We start from the raw sequence: 15909 nt of genomic DNA, 5'->3' as shown, positions 1-15909 counted from the left end.
GACTCCTGGCTGTCTTCAAGCTGGCACTGGACAAGCACCTGAAGTCGGTACCTGACCAGCCGGGCTGTGGTTCATATGTTGGATTACGTGCAGCCAGCAGTAACAGTTTGGTTGATCAGGCCCTGATCCACCGTGAGGCCTGGTCACAGACCGGGCCGTGGGGGGTGTTGACCCTCAGTACTCTCTCCAGGTAAACAGTAGGTACTTGTATATGCAGTAGGTCCTTGTATATACAGTAGTGTCTTGTATATACAGCAGGTCCTTGTATATACAGTAGGCCCTTGTATATATAGTAGTTCCTTGTATATGCAGTTATATGCAGTATGTCCTTGTGTATACAGTAGGGCCTTGTATATACAGTAGTTCCTTGTATATGCAGATATATGCAGTATGTCCTTGTATATGCAGTATGTCCTTGTATATACAGTAGGGCCTTGTATGTACTCTTATGATGTACTTGCCTATTTGTGGTTGCAGGAGTCAAGTCACAGCTCCTGTAGAAGAATAGTGAAGTATTTACTAACACAGTGATTGTTTACAGGGTGCTGCAGGACAGAGCCAGCACTGGCAATAACCAGAGTGCCAGGCTACAGCTCCAGGTCCAGCCTGGAGGGTCAAGCAAACAAGTTGGAGTGATGAGACCGAGAAGCGGAGTGAAGGAGTATGACCTTATACCAGGTGAGTCTAACAAACTTATAACAGACCTCTAATGGACCTCTAATGGATCCCTAACAGACCTCTAATGGACCTCTAATGGATCCCTAACAGACCTCTAATGGACTTCTAATAACAGACTTCTGAAGGAATTCTAGCAGACCTCGAACACGTCCCTAAGAGGCCTCTAACAGACTTCTAATTGGCCTTCAACAGACTTCAAACAGGGTTCTGACAGACCTCTAACAGGCTTTTAGCAGACCTCTAGCATTCTTCTAACAGTCTCAACTGGTATACAGTGCCTCATTCATCTAATGCCTCACCCTGGTTGTTCCCAGCAGTGCCCCAGGGGGCCACAGCAGCACAGAGAGAACCCCCAGGGCCCAAAACAGTGCTGCCACGAAGATCCGTATGCCCCCTGACCTCCAAGCTCTCACGAAAGATGCGAAAAAACTTCCATGACCACCAGAGGGCCACTTATGTCCCCTGTTGCACCAGGGCTGATGTCAGGGCCATTGGTGACAAGTCCAAGTCCTTCAATGTCCACTGCAACAAAAACCAGGTATGGTTTGTAACTAGTTTTAAAGTCAGTTGAAAACATCGTAAGTCAAAAATAAAGTAAAAAATATCATAAATCAAAAATATCGTAAATTAAAATATCGTAAACTGAAAGTGTTGTAAGTTGAAAATGTTGTAAATCAAAAATATCGTAAGCCAACAGTATCATAAGTTAAAAATATCATAAGTCGAAAATTTTATTAATGGAAAATATCGTATATAAAAAATATAATAAATAAAAAATACAGTAGATTGTCATTTAACACGGTACTTAAGTGCCTGAAAACTGCACACAAGCTGAAAGCATGTAAAACAAACTGAGGATCTTATGAGGAAAACTGGGTTGGGTTCCTAGGACCCAAACTGAAGACATTATTGAGAACACAAGGTTATGTTCCTTGGATCCCAAAAATGGCAAACAAACTCTTTTAAGATCTCCAAATCATTAAAAATTAAAAATGATAATATGAGAAATTATGTGTATGAAGTGCAAGATGTACTATTATACAGGTTGTCCCCACTTAACAACTAAATTCTGTTCCCAAGAGTTGGTCAGTAAGGAAATTGGTCGTTAAGTGAGGAGCTGCCCTTTACTGATATTTCAAGCATACTGTACTGGTAGATCGTTTGTGTCAACCGTCAATATTGTTTTAATCTCACTTATGCACCCTTTGTAATATTTTTAGTACACAGCCTCCCCTCACTTAACAATGGAGTTCCATTCCTAAGACCACATTGGTAAACAAATTTGCAGCTAAGTGAGGAGCATACTACATTGGTAGTGGGTTTGTGTCAACTGTCTTTGGTATTTTTTGTCACCTTTGCACTATTTATAACATTGTTAATATATTCTTAAGTGTTTATTCAGTACTGTATGTTGTAATAAACAGAATAGAGGAAATCAGCTCTAATATGTATTATTTAGGTATGTATATTGGTTAGAGAGCCTATTTTAAGTCCAAGTCATTGGTAAACAAGTACATTGCTAAGTGAGGAGAGGCTGCATTAAAAATAGAACTAGGCAATAAACACAATAAAAAAGTAAAATATACACACAGTACACTGGTTGGACAGCTGGTCGTAAAACTGGGCAGTCGTTAAACAGGCAAGTCGTTAAGTGAGGAAAGTCTGTATACACATAATTTGGGGCAGGTAGGACTATGAACCTTGCACTTACTGATGTTAGTTGTACCTCAGAGCCAAGTGGGATTTTTTGGGAGACTAGGTTGCTACAATGCCCCCCTTCAATACCCACACACTCCTCCCATGCTCACATAAAATGGACCTATAATATATTATAAAAATTATTAAAGTTTAATATATATGGACTGAATGGGTTGATTTTTGACCTGAGCTTATGAAAGAGTTGCTGGATCCACAACATTTATATTATTGTGCATACAGTATACAGTGGAACCTCAGCTTATGAGTGCCCCACCATACAGTTTTTCAGGATACGAGCAGTTGCTCAATCAATTTTTTGTTTCTGGATACGAGCAAAAATTCAAGATGCGAGCTTTCCCCTCAAGGGAGGTTCCTTCATGCTGGTGAGAGGCTCTTGATCTAGGGAATTGGATCTATGCTTATTACAACCCAGGAGTCCAAATGGCCTGTTATCCTGGGTGTAAAGGGAGCAAAATAAATGCAGCAGAAAACTTTTGACTTATATTATCCTTCACCAAATTAGAACAGAAGTATGTACACTATATACACTATGTACAGCAATAGGTATTAGTGCACTCCACGGTAAGCAAGGCAGAATAGAAGCCACTAGAGAGCAGACCGTGCTTCAACCAGCTCTAGAATGGGAATGACAAGGGCAGACAGGAGAGTGCTACCCACATAACCTCTGCAATTGCCAAAACCATCTTCTCATTGGCTGGAACCTGGGTACTGGTTGAGCAACGGGGCCCCATCGTCAACCCTCAGTCACCTGGTTCGCTGGTTGGGGGAGATAGCCTGTAAATGAGGGTGTGTACATGCGCCGAATAAAGGTTACGTACTCTTTGCATGCCACACCCCCACCCTGAGAAGGCTCAGGATGAGGCTGCCACCTCCCAGTGGTAACCATGCCGCCATGGCACAAAATAATGGGACCGCCTTTCCTCTCAACCATCCAACTCTTAGATAGAGCTCAGCTTTTCACATGACAAAAAGCCAAACCCTAAACTCAGAGCGAGACAGCAGACAGTCAGGCTAGCTTAGGTCCAAGACATGGGCGGACGGTAGCCCGCATCCCCTCACTAAAAAAAAACCCCACACCAGGGGATAAAAAAAAAAAAAGAGCTTGGAAGGGGTTACCACAAGTAACCTAACACATCCTAGCCTAATATATAATTATTATAAATAATATTGTTAGACTCTAGATAAAGAGTCTGCCAACATATTTTCTTTGCTGGCAATATGTACAATTCTCAGAAAATAGGGTTGCAGTCGTAGCGTCCATCTCATGAGCCTCGTATTGTGGTTCTTCATGGTTTGGAGATATACTAGAGGATTGTGATCACTGTAGACAGTGACCACCTGCGAAGTTTGTCCCACGTATACATCAAAGTGCTCCAAAGCCAGTACCAGCGCGAGGGCTTCTTTTTCAATGGTAGAGTAAGTCCTCTGATGCGGCTGGAACTTGGCTGAGAAGAAGGCTACAGGCTGCAACTCCTTGGCCCCATTTTGCAACAGTACTGCCCCAACCCCAGACTCACAAGCATCAACCTGTAATGAGAAAGGTTTGGAGAAGTCTGGAGACAAAAGAATGGGTGCAGTACACAATAATCTTTTTGCTTTGTCAAAAGCATCCTGAGCAACTGAAGTCCAATTAAAGGGAACTTTGTGACTGGTAAGAGAGGTAAGAGGGGCTACAATATCTGAGAAATTCTTACAGAATCTTCTGTAAAATCCTATCATGCCTAGGAAACGTTGAAGAGATTTCTTATCATGAGGAACTGGATAATCTTTAATAGCAAGAACTTTAGCAAGTTTAGGAGCAACTTTACCACTACCTACTTCATAGCCTAGAAAAGTGACAGTGGCCTGGCCAAAGGAAGACTTAGATAAATTAACAGTTAAATGGGAACTCTGAAAGGTCTCAAAAAGAGCCTTAAGTCTAAGTAGGTGTTTATCCCAAGTATCAGACACCACAACAATATCATCCAGGTATGCTGCCGTGCCTTCAAGTCCTTTAATAGCCTGATGGATAAGTTTCTGGAATGAGGGGGAGTTTTTCATTCCGAAGAGGGTAACTGGAATTACAAAGGCAGAGATTTCCTTTGCCTTATCCATCAAAGGTACCTGATAGTAACCTTTAAGGAGATCTAACTTGGATACAAAAGTAGCCTTGCCCACAAAGTCGATTACGTCATCCAGACGAGGAAGAGGGTAAGCATCTGCGATTGTGACCTCATTCACCTTACAGTAGTCTGTACAACAAGGATGCACGGTGAAGCCCATGGACTAGATGACTCCTCCACTAACCCATGCTCTAACAGAAATTCTACTTCCTGCTGAAGTAGTCTCTGCTTTTCAGGATTAGCTCTGTAGGGGGAGAGTTTATTAGGTTTAGAGTTTCCCACATCTACGTCATTATAACCTAACGTACATTTTTTCGGCACATCCGAAAAAATGTCAGAGTATGACTGCAGAAGCGCAGTTAAACTTGTTGCTTGAGTTTCAGACAGCCCCACCATTAAAAGGCTAGGGGTCCTTGAGGAGGACAGAGTTTGGAAATTTAACATTAATTTCAGAAATAGAGTGCAGAGAGTCAGAGTCATCCTCAGAGGAAGAGGACAGAGTCATTACTGGGACTTTATCTGGTGTATGAAAAGATTTTAATTGATTAATGTGATAAGTTTTAGTTTTTGAGGTCTTATCAAGGGGAGCTACCACATAATTTACATCAGATAATTTACTTACAATTTGCATAGGTCCCGTAAATCTAGCTTTCAAGGTGTGGCCAGGTATAGGTTCCTGCACCAACATCTTGTCTCCTGGATGGAAGGAGCGGAATTGTGCATTTGTGTCATACCTCTGTTTCATCTTATTTTGAGCTGCATTTAGGTTAGCCTTGGCTAACTGACGTGCCACCTGCAACCTTGAAGACGGGTTGTAGAGTGCTGAGCTAACATCTTCTCCCATCCATCCTTCTTTGAGCACCCGAAGAGGACCTCGTACATTGTGCCCAAAGATCAGCTCAAACGGACTATACCCGGTAGACTCTTGCACCGTCTCTCGTACTGAGAACAGCAACAAAGGTAGTGATTCATCCCAGTCTGTAGGAAGGTGCATGCAAAAAGTTCTCATCATAGTTTTTAACGTCTGATGGAATCTTTCCAAGGCGCCTTGGGACTGATGATGATAGGCAGTGGATAAGTTGTGGATTATCCCTAACCTAGTTAATACTTCCCTAAATGCTTTGGCAGTGAAGTTAGTACCTTGATCACTTTGAATAGTTTTAGGAATAATAAATTAGACACATGTGCAACTCTTGGGTATCTTTATTGAGGAAATGTTTCGCCACACAGTGGCTTCATCAGTCCATACAAAGGAGAATCTTGAAGAACAGGAGGAGAATGAGGTAATCAGTCCCTCAACCTTGAGTCGATGTGGTCAGTCCATCAATCTTGAATAGAATACGGCATACGTGCTGAGAAGCAGCTTATAAACCGTTGGCAGGAGAGGTGCAGCAGTCATAGGTCGTGTAACATTTGTTCAATGTTGAAGTAGGTCGTGCCCAAGAATTAGGCAAGCGAAGAATTCCCAAGTATTAAGATCCCAAGAAGTTGCAGTGTCTGACAGGTTTGTAGATGAATGGTTCAGAGAACCGACATGTTGATAAATTAGACTGATGAAGCCACTGTGTGGCGAAACGTTTCCTCAATAAAGATACCCAAGAGTTGCACATGTGTCTAATTTATCAACATGTCAGTTCTCTGAACCATTCATCTACAAAGTTTTAGGAATGCCAAAACAAGAAATAAATCTTGTTAAAGCTTTGAGAATAGCTTTAGTATTAATACTGCACATGGGAATTGCTTCAGGGTATCTAGTTACTCTATCCATAATGGTAAATAAATACTGATTTCCCGACTTTGACCTAGGTAGTGGACCTACACAATCTATAATTAAATCTGCAAAAGGTTCTCCATCAGCAAGTATAGGAGGAGAGGTGCAGGTTTAATGGAATGTCCAGGTTTCCCTACTTGCTGACATTCTCGGCAACACCGGATATGATTCCTCACATCCTGCTTTAATTTTGGCCAATAAAATTCTTTTGTGATTCTATGTAAGGTTTTAGTAATTCCTAAGTGACCTCCTAATGAAGTATTATGAGCTATATTCAATATTTGTGGTCTAAACTTTGTTGGAACTACTAACCTGTCAGACAATTGCCGGCCCTCTATCTCCTTACCAGTCTCAGTGCAGATCAGATAGTCATTTTTAAGTTCATACTTGACCGGATGATCCGAAAAGGATTTACCCATAGCTGTCTGAAAAGCGAAATTTAAAGAATGGTCCTTTCGTTGTTCCTGCTGGAAGAACAGTCCCTCAGGCATGTAAACAGAGATATCTGGCAATCCTGCAACCCTGGAATAGGAAGGCTTGATCTGGGTCTGTTCACTTGATCTACGAGGCTCTGGCCAGTTTTCCTCGTAAAACAATGTGGCTATTTCTTGATCGGAGTCGTCCAAGGATAGGTCAACATTCTAGCCAGACAACCCTTGGGATGTTGCCCGAGTTATGGCCACCACCGGAGAAGAATTAATCATTATGGGTTCAGGACATACACTAGCAGTGGTAATGTTATTACCCAGTAATAACATGGCATCTTCATGGGGAATCCCTCGGATACACCCACAGTCAAGTACCCAGTGTAATATTTGCACTGTATATGAATTTTATTCAAAGGAACAGAATATATAGCTCCTCCAAATGCTTCCAATAAAACAGAGGAATTCAAGGAAGTGTTCTTTGAAAGGGGTAATATTCCCTCTCTTATAAGTGAGCAATATGCTCCAGTATCTCTAAAGGTTTTGACTTCAGTTGTTTTGGAGTTTTCCTGAAGGGAAATAAGACTCTTACAGTAATAAGGGGCCATCCCTTTTTCTACTTCTCTCAGGGACATGTTACTAGGGATATTAGAGATTTTCCCAATGGGTTGGGGTTTGTGGGGGCAGTTGGGACGGATGTGACCTACTTTGTTACAGAGGAAGCAGACGACAGGCTTGCCCTTTACTCCCTGCTGACGTTGCAACTAGTGTCGCTCTGGCTGGTGTTTCTCTGGATACTGTTGTCGAGATGCACCATGTTGAGTAGGTTGTCTCTCACCAGGTAGACCATAAGTTGAGAAGCGTGGCTCACCAGGTGACTTAGTTGGCTGACATAGACGTTCTCCCTCCGGCTGGCATTTCATTCTCCAAGGTTGACGATCTCTGCTCATGCCAGGCTGTTGAAAAGAGAGACGGGACCGCTCGGGCAAGGAGCAGTTAGTTTCAAAGGTATCCGCCAACCTGGCTTCCTCCAATGCAGTGGTTAAGTCACGGGGCTGCAGAAAGATTCTAACCTCTGGTCCCACAAACTCCAGCAGGTTGTCAACCAGAATAAGCTGCACAAGATCATCGAAGGTATCAACACCACTTGCTTTATACCAGCTGGTAAAAGCTTTGGTCTGCTGTCGCACAAAATCAACCAGGGATTGACCAAGCTGTCGTCTGCCTAGCTTAAAAAGCTTCCAATACTTAGCTGGGATACAAGTATATGCTCCCAACACTGTGGTCTTCACTACTTTATAATCGGAAAAATCAATGTCATTTAACACTGACGTAAATTCCTGTGCCTTACCAAACAATGCTGTGTGAACCAATGATGCCCAATGCTGTTCCGGCCACATCAAGGCTCGAGCCTGATTTTCGAAAGCTTCAAAAAATTTTTCTGGTTCGGCCTCATTGAAGCGGGGAACAAGCTGTACTGCTTTCTGTAAACTAAAGTCATTTACAGAATGCAAAAACTGCCTCCTTTCTTTTTCCCTATCAAATTCTTCTTTTGCAAATGCTCTCTGTTCCCTAGTCTGCTCAAGATTGATTTTTGCCAGCTCAAGTGCCAATGCCGCTGATTCACCTTGAGACAACCCTGCTGCACTAGACTGACGATTTTGCTCCGTTGATATATCATCTTCCTCCTGCGAGAACATAGGAGTTTTGTTCCTAGCTCCCATAGAGGGAGGAGTCTGATGTGCCATCTCTTCTCGAAGTTTGTCAGTGATCAGTGAACGCAGTTGCGCAGCTGTGAGAGTGCGTTCGTAATCAATGCCAATGGAACGAGCAATTTGCCAACAACGCTGTAGGGACAATTTAGGTAGGTTAAACAAAGTATATGCCAACACCAGACGTCTGACTCATCTAGGTGGCATACCCCAATGTATAAGTTATTTGCTATGCACAGTACAATTGCAGAATACCCCAACGTAACACGTTATTTTCAGAACACGCTTAGCTATGCACAGTACGATTGCAGAATATGCATACGCTTACAAGGTGGATACGCAATAGCAAAGCTGACTGCAAAATATTCACACCGAACAGGTTAGTAGCGAGCTGTTGAACAATCACACAATAGCAAGGCTGACCATAGCAAAGCAACTGACACGCAAAGTTTGTAAAGCATTGGCAAAGCTAAATGCAATGCCAGACAGCAAGCTACACAATGTTCCTGTTTCCAGCTTCACCCTAGGCTCAACCCTTTCTCTAAGTCCAGCTCCAGCTCTTGGACAGGCTACCCATATTACAACCCATGAGTCCAAATGGCCTGTTATCCTGGGTGTAAAGGGAGCAAAATAAACACAGCAGAAAACTTTTGACTTATATTATCCTTCACCAATATAGAACAGAAGTATGTACACTATATACACTATGTACAGCAATAGGTATTAGTGCACTCCACGGTAAGCAAGGCAGAATAGAAGCCACTAGAGAGCAGTCCGTGCTTGGGAATGACAAGGGCAGACAGGAGAGTGCTATCCACATAACCTCTGCGAATGCCAAAACCATCTTATTGGCTGGAACCTGGGTACTGGTTGAACGACGGGGCCCCATCACCAACCCTCAGTCACCTGGTTCGCTGGTTGGGGGAGACAGCCTGTAAATGAGGGTGTGTACATGCGCCGAATAAAGGTTACATACTCTTTGTATGCCACAATGCTTCAGTTCCCTAAATTAATAATAATAATAATTATAATAATAATAATAATAATGAGCAAGTTTCAGAACATCGCCACTAGGTGGCACAGCCAATGCCACATCAGCTGGGCTGTGCAATGTGTTTATGTTTCTGTGGAAGCATTTCTCGTGTTATTATTGCCAGATTTCTTGTTCTTACCATGAGTCCTAAGAAAGTGCAAAGGACAGTGCTGAGAAGGAAAAGAGGATGATGTCCACGGAATTGCAGCATGAAATAATAGACTAACAAGTGAGGGGGTAGCAGTAGGAACTAGTAGCAAGTAGCCTATCTTCCACTCTCCACCTCCACCAGCATAAGTACACTTTATAAAACCACTTTATTTCTTTGCATTCTTTATTATGTTTTTATACAATAGTTCTTACTAATGAAACTTATTTATGAAACTAATGAAGTTAGCCTCATAAACACTCCGTTTTCTCTTATAATAAAAGCATGGGAAGATATAGTCAGCGTGAGAGGGAATGGACGCTGCCACCACCACTCGCCATATTATCACCTATTATATTCATTCTAGAGTATATGTCATGTTACTATGTTAATTATATTGTTTATTATGTCATATTAGATGAATTGTGATAGATAAATAAGCTGTTGAGTTGATATTAGCATCATATTGAAGTATTTTTGTCCTGCCTCCCTAGAGCAGGAATTCCACTGGAATGGATTAATGGCATTTCAGTTAATTTAAATGAGGAAAATTGACTCAGCATACGAGCAGATTGGGATATGAGCAAGGTCACTGTACAGAATAAACTCATAAGCCAAGGTTCCACTGTATACAGAACACTAAACTCCAATATAAACCCTCCCCTTACACTTCTTGATAGCTACAACAGAACGCACAGTCACAATATAAGGCAAAATGCACTCTTCGACATCCCTCATGTCAGTCTCTCACTATGCAAAAATGCAAGGAACATAAAGGGCCCAAAGATCTGGAATTCACTACCTGAACTGGTAAAGGATCCCCTGACTACCTATAAATTTAGAACTTTGCTTAAAAATCATCTCGTCTCTCAGTACTAACCAAAACAACTTGTAATCAGTTTGAAGCAACGCTCCCAAATATTATACGACCTCTAGTCTATTAAACATTTGCCAGTCCATAATATATTACTTATTAATTGTAATATTGTTTTTATTATGTGCAACTTCAAGATTATTACAGTAGACCATCATTTAACACAAGTTTATTTGGCACGATTCAGATATAGCACTACTGACAACACAGTTTTATGTAACACGTCATAAAATTAATTTAACATGGTTCGCGGGAGGGGAAAAAATTTTGAGCACGTGTTGGCAAGCAGTGGGTTACACCACTGAGTCAATGGGGGAGACCTACCACCATCCTCCGCCACCCTTAGCCACCCACACCACACTCCCAGCCTTCAGTTTGGTTCGTGGTCAGATACTCAGGAAGCTCGCTGTTTCTTTACGTACATATTTTAATTACCATATCTTAAATCTTACTGACTTGACTGACTGACTTGACTGACTGATTTACTGACTTGATTGACTGACTTACTGACTTGACTGGATAACTTACTGACTTGACTGAATAACTTACTGACTTGACTGAATGACTTACTGACTTGACTGACTCACTGACTTGACTGACTTGACACTGATTTACTGACTCGACTTACTGATTTGACTGAAGCACTTATTGACTTGACTTACTGACTTACTTGACTGACCCACTGACTTGACTGACTGACTTGACACTGACTTACTGACTTGACTGAATGATTTACTGACTTTACTGACTGATTTACTGACTTGATTGACTAACTTACTGACTTGACTGAATAACTTACTGACTTGACTGAATGACTTACTGACTTGACTGACTGACTTGACACTGGCTTACTGACTTATTGATTTGACTGAATGACTTACTGACTTGACTGACTGACTTGACACTGACTTAATGACTTGACTGAATGACTTACTGACTTGACTGAATAACTTACTGACTTGACTGAATAACTTACTGACTTGACTGAATAACTTACTGACTTGACTGAATGACTTACTGACTTGACTGAATGACTTACTGACATGACTGACTTACTGAATAACTTAAAGTTAGATATTTTCACTATAAAGGACACTGAAACAGTGTCCAGAGCAGCTGATGCCTTACCATCAGTTGTATAATGTACTGCAGGGTAAAATAGAACAGAAATCCATTACAGAGTTTATGCACATTCAAGTCTAGTGGACCCCCGCATAACGATTACCTCCGAATGCGACCAATTATGTAAGTGTATTTATGTAAGTGCGTTTGTACGTGTATGTTTGGGGGTCTGAAATGGACTAATCTACTTCATAATATTCCTTATGGGAACAAATTCGGTCAGTACTGGCACCTGAACATACTTCTGGAGTGAAAAAATATCGTTAACCGGGGTCCACTGTATACCCATCAACTTCAGTACCAGAACCTCTACCATCCACCTCAGCCCAGTAGGGTCACAGCATAACTCTCCACTCTCTTCACAATTGTCAACAAACACCAGCACCCACAATTTAAGGTAAGAAATATTATTTTTGTTGCGCTTGTAGTCTTAAGCAGTAAAAACAACATAATACATCACGACAATGTACTACAATTACATACTCCTTTAATTTTTGTAAGATCTGTTGGTCTAAAATAAAGTGTTTTGGATTTTGGGAGGCTGCTCAGGAACATAACCCTATTTTTACCATAAGTTCTTCAGTTCATTTAACACAGTTTTACCTAATATGGCATTTTCAGGAACATAACTATCGTGTTAAATGATGGTCTATTGTATTCTTAAAATCCTCCACCTTGACTACCTCATATTAGTACAGTGGACCCCCGGTTAACGATATTTTTTCACTCCAGAAGTATGTTCAGGTGCCAGTACTGACCGAATTTATTCCCATAAGGAATATTGTGAAGTAGATTAGTCCATTTCAGACCCCCAAACATACACGTACAAACGCACTTACATAAATACACTTACATAATTGGTCGCATTCGGAGGTAATCGTTATGCGGGGGTCCACTGTATTAAGTTAACCCTTAAACTGTCCACGTGTAGATATACGTTCATGTGCGGTGGGCTCTGAACGTAGATCAACATTTTATTTTTCATTCCTTCAAATTTGGTGCGATAGGCCTGAGTCACCTAGACATGAAAGAATGAGTCTGTGCACTCAGTGTGCGCACTATGAAAAAAAATCGGGGACCACTTAGTACCTTGTGGGAGTTACTCTGTCTGACTTTTTTGGGTTATCCAAGGTACTTTACTCATATGCTGCTATGTATGATAATTCTATGTAACTGTCTACCTGGAGAGAGTTTCGGGGGTCAACGCCCCCGCTAGAGCAAATAGTGTGGCATACACCAGTGATTCACTTATGTCATGTTAACACTCACATTTTAAGAGGAAAGTAAAAATAGGTTAGATAAATGCATGAGTGGGTGTGGGTGAGTGTGAGTTGGACCTGACTAGCTTGTGCTACTGGTCAGATGTTGTGCTCCTTCTTTCAGTGGATGTGACCTGACTAGGTGGGTCATTGGCCTAAGCTGGGGGTGACATGGACCTCCCTTGCATGCGCAAGTAGGCCTGCTGCAGTGTTCCTTCTTTCTTATGTTCTTATGTATTCGACTGGCTAGCTGGCTGGCTTTGGCTGTCTGTCTGTATCTGTCTATATCTCTGTCTATATCTTTGTCTATCTGTCTGTATCTCTACCTGTCTATATCTCTGTCTATATCACTGTCTATATCTCTGTCTGTATCTCTCACATGTACTCATAAATGCAGTTATTATACATAATGTAAATTACTTAGGATAATCCAAAAATTCCAGGCCAAGTGCTATAGTGTAGATCTAAGAAATAAATAAACATGATGCAAGTAATAGCAGTGTCACTTGCTCAGCAATCAGGGAGCAGCCTGTACTCCACAAACCAACAGGTTTACTAGCTGCTCCCTGAGACAGAGACAAGCAGATGGAAAGACAGACACACAGGCAGACAGAAAGACAGATAAGCAGAACTTGACCAACAGATAAGCAGAGCTAGACAGACAGATAGATAGATGTACAGATAGACAGACAGATAGATGTACAGATAGACAGATAGACAGACTGACAGACATATTTATTTATTTTTTTTTTTTTTTATTTTTTTATTATCACTTACAGAGGTACAAAAAAAAATACAGATAAGAGCAGCATGCCAAAGCCACTTATACTATGCATAGCATTATGGGCTGGCTTAAAATTAACTTAAGATTAACTAAGCAATGATGAAATCAGTGAAAAACATTAATGTAAACTGATTACTATAAAGCACAAGTGAGTATTACAAAGACAGGTCATATGGTTGTATGCATTGTTGTACATTCAGTAGAATGGAGTATTCTGTTAGGTAGTGTATTTAAAAAATAATAAAGTTAGATTGGGTTTTAGGTTTAACATTTATGTGATATAATTGTGAGAAACATTTAAGATATACAATTTATAAGGTTCAGTTATTCAGTATTTATTTGGTTTTGGGTGAGTAAGTGATCTTTGAGAAGAGACTTGAATTTATAAACAGGTAGTGTTTCTTTTATATTTACAGGTAATGAATTCCAGATTTTAGGGCCTTTTATGTACATTGAGTTTTTGCATAGCGTGAGATGGACACGAGGAACATCAAAGAGTGATCTGTGCCTTGTGTTATGGTCATGTGTTCTGTTGAGGTTGGCAAGGAGATGTTTGAGGGGAGGGTTAATATCAGAGTTAAGTGTTCTATGTATGTAATAGGTGCAGTAATAAGTATGGATGTTTTGTATGGTGAGTAGGTTGAGTGTATTGAATATTGGTGGAGTGTGCTGCCTGTAGTGAGAATTTGTTATCATTCTAACTGCAGCCTTTTGTTGGGTAATTAGTGGTCTGAGATGGTTACTTGTTGTTGAGCCCCATGCACAAATTCCATAGGTGAGATAGGGGTAAATAAGAGAGTGATATAGGGCCAGGAGGGCTGACTGTGGAGCATAGTACCGTATCTTCGATAGTATGCCTACAGTCTTGGAAATTTTCTTAGAAATTTGTTGTATATGTGTATGAAATTTGAGTCTATTATCAAGGTGGATTCCTAAGAATTTTCCCTCTGTTAGCTTTGTGATAGGTGATCCGTTTATCATTATGTTAAGAGGGACATCTGTAGCTCTGTTACCAAACTGGATGAAGTAGGTTTTGTCAATGTTTAGTGTAAGTTTGTTAGTACTCATCCAGGTAGATATTTTCTGTAATTCGGTATTTACAGTATTGGCTAGCGTGACTGGGCTCGGGTGGGAGAAGACGTATGTTGTGTCATCAGCAAATAGTGTGGGTTTGAGTAATTGAGAAGCATTTGGTAGGTCATTTATGTATAGGAGAAAGAGAAGAGGGCCAAGGACACTTCCCTGTGGGACACCAACTGTAATTGGTTGTGCAGAAGAGTTTGCCCCATTTGCGTACACATATTGGCTTCTGTTGCTGAGGTATGACTTTAGGTAGTTGAGGGAGTGCCCTCTTATACCATAGTGTGACAATTTTACGTGGAGCAAGTCATGGTCAACTGTATCAAAAGCTTTACGTAAGTCAATGAAGATCCCCAGTGGGACTTCTTTTTTCTCTATTGCAGTGTATATATGTTCTAGCATGTGTATAATAGCATCATTAGTATTTTTATTAGGCCTGAATCCAAATTGGCAGGGGTTGAGAATGTTTTGGGAGATGAGGTAGGAGTGGATTTGTTTATGAATTATTTTTTCGAAGATTTTTGAGAGAGGGTGTAAGTTGGATATTGGCCTATAGTTATTCAACTCTGTTTGGTCTCCTCCTTTGTGGATCGGGGTGACCCTTGCTATTTTGAGAACTGTAGGGAAGGTGGAGGATTCAATGGATTTCTTAAAGAGTGTTGCAATGATTGGTGATAGCACTTGTGACACTTTTTTGTATATAAAGGGTGGTAAGGTATTTAAATCTCCTGCCTTGTTTTTTAGTGCGTTGATAATAAGGGAGACTTCGTATGGGTTAGTCGGAGCTAGGAACAGTGTGTTCGGGTAGTTGCCGGTGAGGTAGTCATTTGGTGGGGTATCTGAGCTTGGGATTTTATTGGCAAGGTTTTGTCCTATAGTGGAGAAGAAATCATTGAGTCTGTTTGCTGTTTCTGTTGGTGGGAGTTGGGGTTCATCTGATTTTGCTAATTTTATTTCGCTATTTCGTGATATCTTTTTTGTTCCCAGAATTTCTGATAGGGTTTTCCAGGTCTTCCAGAGACATGTTTGTGTGCAAGAGTAAAAACATAAAGGCAAGGTTCCCTCCAGCAATGCACATTCATCAAATGTCACTTATCTGACCCTTGTCATAACATTATTCGTCAAGAAGGTTCATACTCCAGCATGTCTAAAACATTGCTGGGACCTATAAATGCACCTACCATCCGACTTACGACCGAGTT

At 41.0% G+C, this 15909-nt stretch overlaps 1 protein-coding gene across 2 annotated transcripts in view; it reads left to right on the top strand.

The window, feature by feature from the left end:
- The first annotated feature begins 64 nt into the window (after positions 1 to 64).
- LOC128701009 (uncharacterized) overlaps positions 65 to 15909 on the top strand; it is a 49182-nt gene continuing 33337 nt past the window's right edge. The window contains exons 1-2 of one of the 2 annotated variants that reach the window (XM_070080072.1): positions 65 to 678; positions 996 to 1216. In XM_070080072.1, the coding sequence (XP_069936173.1) occupies positions 636 to 678; positions 996 to 1216 (264 nt within the window). In that variant the 5' untranslated portion in view covers positions 65 to 635. Of the gene's footprint in view, positions 679 to 992; positions 1217 to 15909 lie in introns of both variants that reach the window. The other variant, XM_070080071.1, reaches the window with a different exon arrangement.

The sequence above is a fragment of the Cherax quadricarinatus genome, unplaced genomic scaffold (assembly GCF_038502225.1).
Source record: "Cherax quadricarinatus isolate ZL_2023a unplaced genomic scaffold, ASM3850222v1 Contig129, whole genome shotgun sequence".
In the NCBI taxonomy this organism is placed as follows: Eukaryota; Metazoa; Arthropoda; class Malacostraca; order Decapoda; family Parastacidae; genus Cherax; species Cherax quadricarinatus.
This window is presented reverse-complemented; position numbering and strand designations above follow the sequence as displayed.